Source organism: Schistocerca piceifrons, chromosome 11 (genome assembly GCF_021461385.2).
Source record: "Schistocerca piceifrons isolate TAMUIC-IGC-003096 chromosome 11, iqSchPice1.1, whole genome shotgun sequence".
Taxonomy (NCBI): domain Eukaryota; kingdom Metazoa; phylum Arthropoda; class Insecta; order Orthoptera; family Acrididae; genus Schistocerca; species Schistocerca piceifrons.
The window spans coordinates 64,128,914-64,146,073 of NC_060148.1; the positions used below are offsets into that span (position 1 = coordinate 64,128,914).

At 39.5% G+C, this 17,160-nt stretch overlaps 1 protein-coding gene across 2 annotated transcripts in view; it reads right to left on the bottom strand.

The window, feature by feature from the left end:
• The window catches only part of LOC124720000 (ATP-binding cassette sub-family F member 2), a 93,092-nt gene extending 79,075 nt beyond the window's left edge, over positions 1–14,017 (bottom strand). Inside the window, exons 1-4 of one of the 2 annotated variants that reach the window (XM_047245231.1) lie at positions 13,887–14,017; positions 10,483–10,724; positions 4,398–4,604; positions 4,148–4,272 (exon numbers count right to left, since the gene is read on the bottom strand). In XM_047245231.1, the coding sequence (XP_047101187.1) occupies positions 4,148–4,272; positions 4,398–4,604; positions 10,483–10,687 (537 nt within the window). In that variant the 5' untranslated portion in view covers positions 10,688–10,724; positions 13,887–14,017. Of the gene's footprint in view, positions 1–4,147; positions 4,273–4,397; positions 4,605–10,482; positions 10,725–13,642; positions 13,734–13,886 lie in introns of those variants that run through there. The other variant, XM_047245230.1, reaches the window with a different exon arrangement.
• Between the last annotated feature and the right edge of the window lie 3,143 nt (positions 14,018–17,160).

A 17,160-nucleotide genomic window follows, 5' to 3' on the forward strand; every position in this document is an offset into this window, starting at 1 on the left:
AGCCACAGTTTGTCAGTAATTGTGCCCACAAAGAATGCAACACAGTGGTTGCAGCTTAGGTTGTAGATAACTCTACTGCTTTCACAAGTAGCCCTGCCTTGATGGGAATGCAATGTTTGTGGTAAGATGTACGGGACAGGTCATGCATCTCGGTTCACTACAGGGATATGAGCCATGAGGTAAGGGGTTGGGAACACGGGTATTACAGATGGAGTAGGGATGGAAGAGGGTACTGTAGGTTTGGCGGGCGGCAGAATACCGCAGTGGGAGGCTCGGAAAGGATAGTGGGAAGGTCATTCTTCATTTCACAGCACAATGAGATGTAGTCAACACCCTGTCATAGAATGTGATTCAGTTGCTCCAGTCCAGGATAGTATCGAGTCATGGGGGGAATGTTCCTCTGTGGTCAGACGGCGAGGCTTTGGGAGGTGGTGGGTGACTGGAGAAAGAAAACACAAGAGATCTGTTTGCATATAGGGTTGGAAGGATAATTTCAGACTGTGAAAGCCTCAGTGAGATTTTCAGTATATTTTGAGTGGAACTGCTCAACACCACAGATGCGACAGCCACAGGTGGGTATGTTGTACAGGAGAGCTTCTCGGTACGGAATAGGTGGAAGCTGTCGAAGTGGAGGTATTGCTGGTGGTTGGTAGGTTTGATTCGGACAGAGGTACTGATGTAGCCTTCTTTGAGGTGTAGGTAAACATTGAGGAACGTGGATTGTTGGAGTAAAGACAACCAGGTCATGTGAACAGGGGATCAGGTGCTGATGTTCAAGAGGAATGTGGATAGGGTGTCCTCACCCTCAATACAGATCACGAACATGCTATCAATGAATCTGAACCAGATGAGGGGTTTGGGATTTTGGGTGGTTATGAAGAATTCCTCTAGATTGCCACAAATATGTTGGCACAGGATAGTGACATGCGGGTGCCCACTGCTGCACCACAGATTTGTTTGTAGGCGATGCCTTCAAATATGAAGTAGCTGTGGGTGAAGATATAGCTGATCGCCATGACCAGAAAGGAGGCTGTGGGTTTGGAATTCATTGGGCACCGGAAAACTTAGTGTTAATTAGCAGCAAGGCTATGGGCATTGGGGTGTCAGTGTAAAGGGAGGTGGCATCAATAGTGGCAAGCAGGCATTGTGTGGTAAAGGAACCAATCCTGGATTTTCTGTCGTTTGAATAAGGGTTATAGTGCAGACACCAAAAGGAATAACTACTGTTGTTGACAGGTACAGACATAGGGACCTCAAAATATTTTCATGAATAACAAATTTGTCAGTCACTTACCTTCTACCTGTGGGAAGAAGGTTAGTGCTCTAATTTAAACAATTTAGCTGTCAATGAATACTTTCAAAATGTAACACCACTCTGGTAACTGAGGGCGTCTGACTGAAATTGTGGCTTGTGGATACTGTACTCTACAGATATTACTTTTCAGTTTTGTGAAATGAACAATTTTACATTTCTGAACATTTAAAGCAAGATGCCAATCTTCGTACTACTTTGAAATGTCATCAGATCCAACATACTGGTGCAGCTTTTTTCAGATAGAACTTCGTTATATACAACCACATTAGCTGCAGAAAGTGTGATGTCAATATTAATATTATCTGAGAGGGCACTAAGGAACACTGTAAACAAACAAACTTTTTATGGAATTTGCTATTTGCTTTCCATTGGTTCGTCAAACAAACGTGCAGATATTCAACCCAAGTATGGCAAGTTTAACCTGACATTTGAAACAGCTCTCACACTGTGCATATCATGAGGGTAAAATTTTGAGACTAGTCTGAATGGCTATCAATGTAGACAAAACACTTCTTGCACTAACTTTAGCACTGTATATAGAGAAGAAAAAGTAAACAACAGGTTGGTGCAGGGAATAAATGACATTGAGATATAAATATATCCACCAAATTCTGTCAACAGAATGTTACATTCAGAACCTGGTGATTAGACCAACTGACACCAAATTATGTTGATCAGAACTTGTTTGCAAAATATTTTACCACTCAGATTTTCACAACTATTTTTTGAAGTTAATGAACCATTTCATTCTGTCGTCTATGATTTCTTGTTGCAAACATAAAATCAGTGATCAAAGAGTTTCCATTTGAAGGCCGTACAGTCCAGAATCAGTATGCCAATTGGGCAAAATCGTCGTGAGAATTGAGGTAATCATCCCACTGACACACCAGGTTGAAGATACTCTTAGCAAAACACCATGTCCTACTCCATGAAGAAGTCAATAACTGCCTGATGCACATTCTCGTTTGACAACATCGCCGACCCTTCAATGCCTTTTTTTAAGGGACCAAATGTGTGATAATCACATAGGGAGACAGGACTGTAGGGTCAGTGCTTGAATGTCCTCTACTTAAATTTTTTTTTTATATTTGTGGTAAGTTCCTATAGGACCAAACTGCTGAGGTCATTGGTCCCTAGGCTTACACACTACTTAATCTAACCTAAACTAACTTACACTAAGGACAACATACACAGCCATGCCCAAAGGATGACGTGACCCTCCGACGGGAGCAGCCGTGTGAACTGTGGCAAGGGGCCTCAGACTGGGGAGCGTAGCCATGCGGCCCCCTACTCGAGTTGGTGTAACTCATACATTTTGAAATTTGCAATATGGGATTGTGAGTTTTCAGGAAGCAGCAGCAAGCCTTGTTGCACAGACATGCTGGCCTATACACATTCTTCACACTTCAACAAATGTCTATCAGTGTTTCTCCTTTGGCAGCCACGGAAAGGACAACAGCGCAGAGGTCCTGTTTGAATGCTTTTGGTAGTAAACATCTTTGCATTTACCGCACCCACGTCACAGAGACACTATCATCTCACTAATCCCTTACCTACGTGTCAACGCTTATGTACCCGCTTCTGAGTGACACTACTTTACATGCATGCTGTAGCATCGTCAAACAGAAAATTTTTGATTGCTCATTACATTGTATGCTTTAATACATATTTCAATGCAATGTTCCAATTAATTTAACAGATGAAGAAATCAATTATACTGTCATACAAAGAATATTCATTTTCTTCTCAATTTCTTCCTGTATAATACATGGCTGCAAAAGATGCAACCCACTACCACTGTGGAAATTGCTAGTAATCTTGGTTTTATGCACGTAATCTTTTGATCTTACTTTCCACAATTGCAGAAACTGATGATCAGTGGGACACAGTGTAATGAAAACTCACTTTATGTGCAGCAAGATTTAACAGAATTTCTGAGAAAGTCTTATGTTATCCCCCACACCTCTGTCCCAACTGACGAAGGATAGTCAGGATTTCTAAGTGATATTATTAATAGTTGAGAGGTCACTATCAAGCTAAGTGTCGTGTGGGAAGTTCCTGTACTCTTGTGACTGTGACATGAGGAGGGCTGGACACAGTGCACTCGCAACATGGGACAATGGACGGACGGTCAACTTCCCGTTGCGACACTTGCCATTTAGACAATCATTCCGTTCTGTTAAGGAGATACACTGTGGACCCTAGACCCTTGCAGCTCATGACAATCCCACTGTCACAACAGAAAATGCAGTTCTGTTTGGCTAACAGACAGCTACCAGATGAGATAGACAAAACTATTGAGAACAGTGGTAATATCTGATTCTAAGTTGGATGTAACAAGCAATGAACAGTAATAATGGAAGTACTATACATGTGTGTTGTAGGAGAAGATGCACTGAGTTCACTGAGCAGTAGTTGGCATTCATACCTGGTACAACCAGCTTCAAGGATAGAGTCAGACCGAATAGCCCATTTCAGGTCCTCCAATCTGTAGTTGCAAACCAAGTAGTCTCCATGTACTGACAATGGCAACTGCAAGACATTTCTTACTAACAAACCTGTTTACAACATAGTAATGTAATACTGCCTATGAAACACTGCATTCCTACATCGACACAAAACATTTCACACATTGTGTCAATCTGGATGTCAATCGAAATTTCTCTCAATGAGATTAGTGTTCCACAAATACAATTACATACTGCAGAACTGGAGAAGTTTGGCAAACTGTATGATCCTTTACAGCACCTTAATAGGCAACAACTGCAAGGGCCCTGACATACCTAAAGCTAAAGCCCTACAGCAAGTGCAGCCAATGTAGGCCATACATACCTCCATGACACACTGCAGAGCTGTCTTGTCTGACGCCGGCATCTCACGTGTTAGGTGGAAGATGTCTATGTGTTCTGGAATGGGCACCTCCCGATTCCCCAGCACAGACAATAGTGTCGACTTCCCTGAAACCCAATACCAGATATGGTCTAACACCTACACCATACTTTTTGCCTCACATTCCCTCCATCCACTGACTCATAATCCTGTCCATGCATACAACACACAGACAGAGCCTCTAGGCACTCACCACAGCCATTAAGCCCCAGCAGACCGTAGCGGCGTCCACAGTTCAACTCCAGTACAGAGTCTTGCAGCAGCTCGTGGCCATGGAACGAGATGGACAGGTTGTCAATCTTGATGTCACGTGACCGAGGATGCACCGCCAGACTGCCCGTGCACGCCCGCGCCTCCGCATTCAGCCGCGCATCTGCCTCCAGCTTCATGCACAGTGCCTCTGCGATGAGATGTTTGTTCAGTTTGCTTTTAATATTTTTTTTCATCAAACTCTGACATTTATTTACATATTTACTGTCATTTGGAAAATACTGTATGGTCAGATATTCACCCCCCACACACACACACACAGTGTGAACCAGAAGTACATTAACATTTGAAAATTCAGTACTCACCAAAAAGTGTAAGTAGAGAGGTAAAAATTGACACACTTGCTTGAAATGACTCGGGGATTTTATTGAAACCAAAAGAAAGTACACAAATGTCCAATGCTTCATGTAATACGAAATCAATAATTAGCACAGCAACTTATTTTTAGCAAAGATGATGATCTTTATAATACATGTTCACCATATAGGCCATCACTCATCAACAGAACCTGTAGTTCAGGTACAGTGTTGTCAACAGCACTGTACAGCATATCTGTAGGTATGTTGAGAAATTGCCATCAGATCCCTAATGAGGTCAGACAATCACAGTTGACTTGACTTCAGGTAACACCACAACCAATAACCATAAGGATTGAGGTCTGGGGAACTGGGAGGCCAACCATGACAGAAGTTGCAGCTCAGCACACAATCCTCACCAAACCAATGTGTGCAAGAGATGTTTCACATGTGTACCAATATGGGATAGAGCACCATCATGCATAAAAGTCGTACCTTCCAGCAGGTTCCTATCAGCCAGGCAAAGGATATTGTAACTATCAGCAGCATACCTCACAACACTCACGCTGGCAGTTCGAAAAACAGCACCCTGCACTTCCTCTACGTAAAAGTGTCCGACCACAACTTATGTGATTAATCCACACCACAGCATGACGGTCTCTTCACGCAATGGGGTTACCATGACAGTTCTAGAATTTTTGGTAGCCCAAATTCTGCCGACACATCCTTCGAGTGTAACACGGTCTTCATTGGTCCACAAGAATTGGTCAAATGTGTGGGATCTGTATGAAATACGACTGACAGGGGATACTTAACATATACAGAGAAGCGCAGCATGAATGGTCATGGGTTTGTTTGATCTGTGGCAGAATGTCACAGAGATAATGAAGAAATTGAACTGGTAGACTCTTTAAGATGGACATAAACTATCCTAAGAAAGTCAATTAATGAAGTTTCAAGAACCAGCTTTAAACGATTAAACTAGGAATATATTACAATCCATAACGTATCGCTCACATAGAGATCGTGAGGATAAGGACAATCATTCTTCCTGCACTTCATACCTGAATGTAACAGAAAGAAAAAATAATTGGTACAATGGGACAGAATTGTTGCCCTGGTGGCAACACATTAGGGGGTTAAACTCATGGCTGCATACCACAATCAAACTAACTTGGCAAATATTTAAGACATTTAACATTAAATTTAGTTCAGTAATAGACGCAGTCACTGAGAAAAACAGAAGTCATTTCTGGTGTTCTCCGAAGAAATGTTAGAGGCCTTATGCTGTTCCTTCTGTATATAAACAGATTTAGGAGGGAATCTGAGCAGCCATCCTAGGTTGTTTGCAGATGATGCTGTCTTATCATCTACTAAAGTCATCAAAACCATTTGAAAAACAATTTAGATATCTGTGTGGTACGGAAATTGGCAACTGTCCCTAAATAATGAAAAGTGTGAGGTCAAACACGTGGCTAAAAAATCCATTAAAACTTTGGTCACACAATAAATCAAACCTAAAGACCATAAATTCAACTAAGTAGCTAGGAATTACAATTATGAACATCTTAAATTGGAAAGAACACACAATGTTGTGCAGGAGGCAAACCAAAGACTTGTTTTATTGGCATAACACTTAGAAGCTGCAACAGATCTACTAAACCAACTGCCTACACTACACTTATCTGTCCAGTTTTGGAATACGGCTGTGTGATGTGGAACCCATACAGGTAAGATTAACACAGTAAATTGATAAGTTCAAAAAAGGGCAGTATGTTTTTGTATTATCAAGAAAGAGGGGGGGGGGGGGGGGGGGGGGATACAAACCTGATACAGGATTTGAGGTGGACATAATTGAAACAAAGGTGTATCTCAGTATCTCATTGCAGCGGGATCTTCTCATTAAATTTCAATCACCAGCTTTTTCCTCCAAATGTGAAAATATTTTGTTGATGACAACCTACGTAGGGTGGAACGACCATCATAATAAAATAATGGAAATATATACGTGTGTTTTTCCACACGTTGTTAAAGAGTGGACTAACAGAATTGTTGTGAAGGCGGTTCGACGAACACACTGCCAGGCACTTAAGTGTGATTTGCAGAATAGCCATGTAGATACAGGTGAGCCCACTCTGTGTTGACAGGGAGACTGCTGCCAATGTTAGAATGCAAGCTCCACCTTAACTAACGTCGAAATGAAAGACTTTTGTCGCCTCTCTTATGTGGTGTACAAAAATAGTAGACTACACATTTCCACCCCCATACGATAAATCACATAATGGAGATTCCTTCAATCCCATTCAGAATGGGTGGGCTGGTTTGCTACAATTTTAGTGCTGGTGCCTTACGGTCATGATGAACTGCCTGTTTCAATAACAAATATTAAACTGTGTACATAATGTTACTTTAGTTCGCAACCACCAGCGATGTGCCCCTTTTCAGATCTCAGCCCAGTCCAACTGTGCCTGCTAACTGTTTCTTGATTTTTCACAGATTAAGGGGAGTTGGAATGCCGGAAAATGGAAAAAATTCACATTTTCAGTTTTTAACCTTATAACTTAATTTGAAATTTTCTGCTTAAAATGGTGCAAAATTTGTTAAGAAATTCCAATTGGAAGTATTTTTATTTAATTTTTCAAAATTACATGTGCGCCCAGCAAAGTTACCCATCTTGTGATTTGTACACATTTAAATCTTCGCATTTCCGAAAACATTACATATAGAAGGCTGTGGATTTCACTCTTCAGTTGTAGAATCTTTGATCCTTCCATAGGTACCATTGTTTTTACGACTAGCTGTGTTTATTGTTCAGTTTTTGATCTGTGAGTGTTTGTTTTGAGCCTCGAGTTTAGTTTGTCGCTCATTTGGAGTTTGTTATCTGTCTTGTTTTGACTTTCAGTGGTGAGTGCGTAGTTTCTACGATGCCTAGGAGTGCATCATTATTTAAAAAGCGAAAGTTTCGCGGTAATAGATTTACAAATAACGTTTGTTCAAGTGATTCTGCTTCAGCACCTGTTGATGCTGGTGAAAGTTCTGACGTTTGTACAGCTGAGATGTGTGAAGGAGACACGCCCACCAGTGCATCAAAAAAGAAGTTATCAAACTGTGCAAGTGAAATTACAGATGAAGCTTCTAATGAACAATATGTTTTAGTCGACTTTCCTGTTTTTACTGAGTTTATGAAGAAATGTTTGTGTTGTAATCTTTGTGGAGGTTCTTTTGATATGAACATAACAAAATCTATAGGACTTTCCTGCAAAATTGCTATAGTTTGTGCCAGTTGTGAAAATGAGACCTGTTTTTGGAGCTCTAAAACATGCAGTAGCAATTTGTTTGAGAGTAATATCAGGCTAATGTATGCAATGAGAGCAATTGGTAAAGGACATACTGCTGCTCAACATTTTGTGCCATAATGAATCTTCCACCTCCACCTGCTAAAATTGACAATTACACTGAAGTGATAGGAGATGCTGTTCAGTCTGTAGCAGATTTATCAATGAAAGCTGCTGCCAGTGAAGCAAAATATATAAATGAAGGAAACCCAGATATCCCTGTTGCTTTTGATGGAACCTGGCAGAAAAGGGGTCACACATCCAAAAATGCTGTTGCTACTGTTACTAGTGTGGACAGCGGTAAAGTTTTGGACTATGAAGTGCTCACTAAACATTGTTACCATTGTGCATCTGGTAAGATAGAAGCAGCTCACATATGTAGCAAGAATTATGAAGGTACGAGTGGAGGCATGGAGGCTGCCGCTGCTGTGAAAATGTTTAGCAGATCAGAAAAAGAACGGGGAGTATTTTACACAAAATTCCTTGGAGATGGGGACTCCAAGGCATACAAAAGTGTTACAGAATCCATGCCATATGTCAATAAGACAATAACTAAACTAGAATGTGTCGGTCATGTTCAGAAACGAATGGGCACTCGTCTAAGGAAACTGAAACAGAATCTGAAGGACAAAATTTTGTCAGATGGTAAAACCATTAGAGGTCGCCTGTCAGATAAAATTATAAATGAATTACAACAATACTATGGTATGGCAATAAGAAATAATGCAAATAATTTGCAGGAAATGAGACAAGCTGTATGGGCCACATATTTACATCGATCATCAACTGATGATAATCCTCAACATTTTGCTTGTCCAGATGGTCCTCAGTCATGGTGCAATTATAGAAAATCTCAAGCTACTGGGGATCCTTATCACCATAAAAATTATATTCCATTGGCTGTTATGGAAGTAATTAAACCAATATATAGAGACTTGGGGCATCCTGATCTTCTGCGAAAATGTCTTCATGGTTGTACCCAGAATCAAAACGAGTCGTTCAACAACCTCATTTGGACTCGTGTACCTAAGAATGTATTTGTTGGGATAAAAACATTGAAATGGGGAGTCAGTGATGCTGTTATTTCATTCAATGATGGTCATATGGGTAGGCTAAAGGTCATGGCAAGGCTCGGCATTGCTCCTGGTATCAACACCATCAGAGGTCTTCAGCTTCTGGACAGCGTGCGAGTAAGGAAGGCTCAGTATGCAGCTGAATTTAATACAAAAAAAGCAAGGGCAGCAAGGAGAAGAAAGCTTCTAGGTGAAGAAGAAGAACTAGAAGATGACCCTGATTACTCTGCTGGACACTTTTGATAATAGAATAAAAGGTATTTGTGAATTTTCATAATAAATTACTTTAATCGCATTTTCTGGCATTTGACATTTTTAGTGTTACATGTACCTTTATCTCATAAACCACTCAACCAACAACATTCAAATTTTCAGAAATGCTGCAAAACAGTTCAAAGAGGCCACTGAACTAGAATCATGACAAGAACTGGCTTATTCTCTGAACTAGGGAAGTTTATGTTATACTTTTTCCAATAAAAAATGGCTTAATGGTAAAAAATTCATAAATACTATACCAACAAAAAGAAAACATTGGTTCTAGTTCAGTGGGCTCACAATATATGCTGAAAACCTCTGCCAGAATTTCAAAGTTCTGAAGATAATAGTTCCAAAGAAAAAGGTACACAAAGTTAGCAAATTTAACATTGGCGAGATAGGGCATTCCAACTCCCCTTAAGCTTACCATTTTTAGAGGACATCAGTTATTTGAGATTTCACCTATGCTAGGACGTCCATATCAATTTTATTAAAAATAAGTTTAGGAAAAATCCAGGGACAATTAAGAAAAAAATTGTATTGACAAAATTAAATTTACACTGACATTTACATTTGGGTCATGCACTCAGGTGATCCCAAGTGACTTTAAAATTAGTCTGCTGCACTGTCACCATACTTTTCACAATGATGCATTTTATCAAGGAGCGTATTTTACTTCGAACTTAGTGCGATGTATTTTGTTTTAACAAAATGCATAATGTCAGACCGCCCAATTGCAAGGTTTCATTACACAATGTGCACTCAACAGTTTCTCCACTGCCAGTGATAAAAGTGAACTCAGTTTTGTTGTATTCCTCTAAAAATTACACTTTTGTTTTGGCATAATGAAACAGTGAAAATTTGTACTACCAACCAGCAGAATATTACCAATAAATAAAGATTGTACAGTAAGTGGTTCAAGTGGCATTTTCCAGCATATATATTTACGCAATTCACAGTATGTTTCACCTAAGGTGTATAAAATATTTTAGCCAAATGGAATCAGAAAAATCTACGAAAATCAGAAACAGCTCCAGCCATCCACTCACCTTCTGCACTTATCTCCCGGTCACCATTCTCAGTGGCGATGCCATTGGCCTCTGCGGGCGGAGTAGTTTCCTTGTCCTTGTCGCCAGCTGCCGCACCGTTCTCCACGGCCTGCGCCTTGCTCTGCTGCGGCTTGCGGCCCGACTGCCGTGCCTTGGCCGCCTCCTTCTTTCGCTGCTGCTCTCTCTTCTTTGCGTCAGATGGCATGTTGGTGGCTGCGTTGACTGCTGGACGCTACTGTTACCTGCCAGGAGAGCAGGATGTCAGGCAACGGTTATAGCAACGGCTGCACCCACAGCTAAAGTGCATCTCAACTAATTCTTGTATCGTGTGCTGACACTGGATGTATCCAATTGGGTGTCAATATGGCAACCGACGAGAATTGCTGAACCTAATGTTTTATTTTGGTGGAAAATACAAATTCATTACATCCGTTATTGATACGGAGAACACCAGAATAAGTTTTGTTGATCTGATTATTGTTGTATTTATTATGTTAAGGGCTAGATGAGATGACATACCGATCTGCAGCAAAGCCAGGTCTAGGTTTGGTTAGGTGGACTGTGACACCTTGCTTTTAAGTTAGCAGAGCCAATGATCTCAACACATAAAGAGGATTGTTTTAATGGACTGCGTTTAGCGTAGCCTAAAATATATGACTGTCATTGCAATAACTTATTTGTATTTTCTATTTCCCATTTTGTCAGTAATGCCAATGCATTTAAATTCTAACGTAGTAAGACAAAACACTACCTAAATTTGTTTCTAAACCCCAGAAAATTACAGAAAAGCATACTCAATGGCTACCGATTCATGATTCGTCGTATCCAGATTATATCATTCATCCACAAGTTATCAACATCAACATGCAACACAACAGCAACAGGCACCATAACTGCACTATTACCACTTGTAGTGACTGACAATAATTTAGCTGATTTCTTGTAACACTTTTTGTCCAAACACCATTTGCGTGTCTTTTAACAGCAAAAATTACTGCTATAAAAAATAAAAGCTGTGTTAGCATGTTAGGAAATACTAAATCTTCCTAAATTTGTCTACTTTGAGATGTGAAGCCATCATAATGGCAAACATGAATGACTTGCCGCAAACCAATAGGCAACATAGCGAGAATTGCAGGACCTATCATGACATCGCATTTGATGGCTTTGTTAACTTAATTGAGTTATTACCTTCCAGCCCAATTAGGCTTTGGGCTACAATACAGAACAGCTTGTCAGCACAACCTGCTTTCCAAATGTTACATGGAACAAAATTAATATTGTCATCAGATTTCTGCTTAGCTATTTGCACACAGATGACATAACATGCCCATCAACATTACATTATGGGTCAAAGTAGAAGTTAGATGTAGGTACTGCAAATCCAATTTTGAATCAGACCATTAAGTTAACCTCTTCAGTACATAACTCTGAATGCTGATTTACATAAAGAGTATACAGACTACAAATTAACAGTTAATGAGTCTGGTTGAAAGCAATAGTCGGCCTACTGGATGTCAGGTTGACCCCTGATGGGATATATGACAACATATGTGTATATACACAGACAGAATACTGCACAATATTTATCTGCTTCTATTCCAATTCCCCCCCCCCCCCCCCCCCCCCAAACAGTTGTTGTGACAAACCAACCTGTGGCAGGGCCTGATATCTTGTTTGGGTTGGAAAGAGACTGCTCCGTTGAGAACTGGCGAATGCAAAGAATGTGATGTACTGAGAAGAAGTGTACTTCTCAATGGAGCACACTGGATGCCAAAACATTGTTTATCTCTGCTATTTCAATCATGTCATAGGTGAAACCACATCTGGTGTTGCTAGATTCAGTATTTGCCACACCACAGTTGGTGAATACGTGTAGTGTGTTTCATTGTAAGTTGTCTTCGCCACCAAAGTCACACTAGACCTACTTCAATGTAGTATTGAGGGTAAAAATTAAGCAAATGTCTGAATACTGCAATCAAATACTCGGCACAGGGTCAGCTGTAACATTTTTAGTATTAAAACTGTTTTAGCAAATCCAAACAATGGTTTTAACTTGTGTTGCTCTTAACAGGCATGATGAAAATAGATGGTGGTTGAGGAGAGAGTGCCTCATCACAGCTCATCTGACACACCAAACCATCTGTCACTATTAGTTACAAAATCTAATTCCTCAAAAAAGACAAAAATGTGTTTTGAAATGATAAATTAGGTTGGGTAACTAAATGAACAAGTGTGGGAAAAGAAAATAGCATTATTACACAATGCTCCTTGCACCTCCAAAACAAAAATACTATCAAAATACTGAGTGGAGTTTAGTATAAATACAGAAAGCTACCATAAAATAATAATAAAAATGATTATTTATAGCTAATGGAATAGTACAGTATTTGGAAATAAATACATTGGTATGTTAAAAAAATCATTATCACAAGCTTCATGCGTTTTACGCAAGTAAACAAAGCATCTTTGAGTTTACTAATGTGACCAACCAATGTACGACCAAGTGGCACATAGTTAACAGGACTTGATAAGAGTCTGACTTATACAGAAATAAAGGCAACATTTAAATGAAGGCTCTGTCATGCCTTCTTTTAATTTATAGCTTACATCTAAATTACACTATCTGATCGATAGAAAGAAGTAACGAGAAGAACCATTTATAAAATTTCCGAGCACTGCAGTAAACTGAAAAACAAGACTTGACATTGTGGCTAATTAAAAAAAAAATAATAATCTGCATCTCTCCAAAAGTAAGTTTATACTTTTCTTTATGGAGATGACCTACTACTTTCTCATTCTCAGTAACGAAACGGTACCGGTAAACGCAAGCCATTCTTCAATGCCTTCAAATTCCGTGTAGTATGCATTATCTCGTCTAGCTCCGAAAAGACTGCCAACAGCGCCAAAAAAACTATCAGTTTAACGGTACTCCAACCAGCAAGTCAAGCGTATTTCAAAGCAGGAGTCGCGTTAGAGTAAAAGCAATAAGAACCATTCTTACGATTCTAGATACGGTTCTTAAAACCAAACACACGTCACGCCAAAACTTCGGAGAATTTCTACGTCAGAATACAAATTTCGTTTTCTGAGATGAAACGACAGCCACTGCGAGGCGTAAGAAAACGGTGGTATTGACGGGAAACAATGATGCACTCACAAGGTATCGCAACAAATCTTCCAGCAATACATTCAGGTCATCAACTGCTCTACTGCTTCATTTCCACAAACCTCGGTCCACGGAAATTCACGATGACAAACTCGAGCCACGACAAAAGCGTAACAAAAGCCAGCAACCCAGACGTCAAAGCTCTTTAGGATTAATTTTGCACCACACTGCACACATGCAGAATTACCTCAGTTCATCATATCATTTCATGCATACAATATAACTGATAGCTTACTCGATAGATCTTCACTAGGAATATTCTTCACGTGCACGAAACCATAAAACAAATTTGGACAACACTTTTACCGAAAGAGGACTCTGGCAGCTTCCGTGCGCCGGCAGTGCAAATACATCTATGGAATTAATACCAACCTTAAATACTCAATACAAGTGATCCATCACGTTCTAAAAAAGAACGAGGAACATCTATTTCTACAATTTTCCTCATGCACAGCGAATGTGAGGATGGTCGCATAGCATGTGACACCTGGAAAAAAATTATTCAATTCGGGAGAGTGTCAGTTAGAGCCGACTTGAGTTGACGGCAGTGGGTGTATCGAATTCGAAACCAAACCTGATATCCAATTATCCATAGTCGAGTATGTTCGTGACTCGTGAGCCTAGAAAAGTAGGAATTTAGGAAAGAGGTGGCGTCTTTTCCAGTTTTGCGTAGTGATTGTGGGGGTTTTCTTGGTCCTTGCCACAGAAACGTGAAAAAGCTGTGTCTGCATTCTACAAACGTCCAAGGCGAACTAAAGAGTAGTCCATTTTCACGAACTTAAGCATTCATATAACTTGGTTATGCACGTTACTACTCATACATTTGGGACTAAGGACTCCAGTAACTTTCACTCTCTCCTCACTCGTTTACAACACGAACAATAGTCTCATCGAATTTCCTGTTGACATCAGCTTAGGAGGAAAATTATAAATTTTAAGAACGTAAAAGTGGAAGTCGAACACCGTCGTTGAACAGATTGTAGAGTAGAACGAAATCTAAAAATATTTGTAATTTGTAAATGATGGACCGTAATGGAAGACCTGCCTTCGGGTTCTAGTGCATAACTTTTTGTTGCAGCTGTATTAATTTGATACCGCAGCGTGTTAAATAACATTGTCGTTGGTTACTTTCACAGAGTAGATTTTCGATAATTTTGAGATTTTTTTAAATACCGAAGTTTTGTAGTACAGTTATTGCCGTTGGAGACTGACATTGCATTTGTGTGCAACACATTAAGTAGCTACACTGTACCATTCTTCTTCTTCTTTGTTAAAAATATTACATGAAGGAACACAAAGGAACATTTAAAAAGATCTTATGAGGAAACAATGTAGCAGTTTGTAAGTTCTTTTAGGTATGCATACTGGTGAAAACTTAAAACTGGAAAAACCATATAGTGGACCTGTGAATACATGAAGGTTCAGCTACTTTTTGCCATAAGAATAACTGCCAACTTTGAGATTATAGAAGTCAGTACATTAACATATTTTGCATATTTTCATCCACTGATACCTTATGGAATAATATTCCAGAGTAAGTATTCACTTAGACAAAAGAAGTATTCATTGAACAGACAACAGTAATTGGAATTATGTATGAAGTTTACTTGTGTGCATCTTACAGGTATCCTTTTAGCAGCTGGCAGTATTAACCACAGCCTCACACTACATTCATTTACATTTAAAATTTATCAACAGTCCATCTGAGTATGAGAGTAGGGGAGATATTTACAAGTTCAGCGCTAGAAACAAAACTGATCTGCATTATCACTTTGGCACAGAATGGGGTGAAATTGGAGCTATAAAACTCTTTGTCAGTTACTCAGTTAAATGACCAACAGATAGCATCTATGTTTTCAAATACAGATTAAAGATATTTCTACAAAACAAGTCATATAGGACAGAGGGATTATTGAGCAGAAATAATTGGTCATTTATACTGAAAATAACCCTGTAAATGACTGTCTCTTAGCCATATAATTTTTTTAAATATATGCCCTATGTGTGTTAAATTGACACATTTCAGATCATAACATTTGTTGTATGGAGTACACAACAAACTAACTAGGCCTACTTCAAATAAAAAATGTGCCGACAAAGATTTTCATCAGCTTGAAAGTCCGGTGAATCCATGCAAACCCACATTTTGGAGGAATCGATGTCGGGGTGAAGTGTATAAATTTTAAACCTGAATATTTTATTTTGTGTGTGTGGGGGGGGGGGGGGGGGGGGGGGGGGAGGTAAAGTGAGTTGTACAACAACAGATTTATTGCGCATTTTTTTTGTAAAATTGTAAAAGACGTACTTCGTGCTTATGTCTATTTCAGAAACTTTACACTTCTGTCTCTGCTATTGCTGTGTTCTGAAATCCTTTACCCAGAAAGCAACATACTGCATCTAGTGTGCCTCTAAAGTGCCCAGTTCATGACACTCAGCAGCCAAATTTACTTTCCCCCTTGTGGGCTCCTTGTATTTGAAAAGCTGTTAGTTACGTACAAACCCTACTTGTAAAGTTTCACACAAGACAGGAGCAGACTCAGTTGTAGTCAACTGTCACAACACATCCAGCCTGTCCACAGTTTCTCCTTTATCACCTATCTTATCTCTCTGGCATTAACTGAAATGCCTTTTAATCCCTTTGTCTTTTCTCACTACTGTTATCTGATGGTGACATTTCCACAGCTCCTTTACTATTTAGAATCTTCCCTATGCTCAAGATGAACTGTACATCGGCACATCACTGCCTGCACTTCAGATAACCACATGCCTTACATAGGCCACGTTATCACTCCCTACTGTATTTAAGTCTCAAAATATGTTAGTGATTCATAATAGAAGCAAAAACTACATTATCACGAACTGTGATTGATTAATCATGAAATACTTCTAGATAAGCTCAAATACTGTGGTATGAATGGGACAGTGCTCAGATGGTTTAAATCATAGCTAACTGGAAGAGTGCAGAAAGTTGAAATAAGCAGTTCACATAATATGCAAAAAACTGGTGTTTTCTCAAACTGAGGATCAACCAAGAATGGGGTGCCGCTAGGTTCGTTCTTGGGTCCTCTGCTGTTCTTAATATATATCAATGACTTGCCATTCTATATTCACGAAGATGCAAAGCTGGTACTTTTTGCCGATGATACAAGTATAGCTATCACACCCAACAGACAAGAATTGCCTGGTGAAATTGTAAACAATGTTTTTCAGAAAATCATTAAGTGGTTCTCTGCAAATGGGCTCTCATTAAACTTTGACAAAACGCAGTATATACAGTTCCACACAGTAAATGGAATGACACAATTAATAAATATAGACTTTGATCAGAAATCGGTAGCTAAGGTAGAATATTCAAAATTTATAGGTGCATGCATTGATGCGGGGTTGAACTGGGAAAAACACACTGAGGATCTGCTGAAACTTTTGAGTTCAGCTACTTATGCTATTAGGGTCATTGCAAATTTTGGCGGTATACATCTCAGTAAATTTGCTTACCATGCCTATTTTCA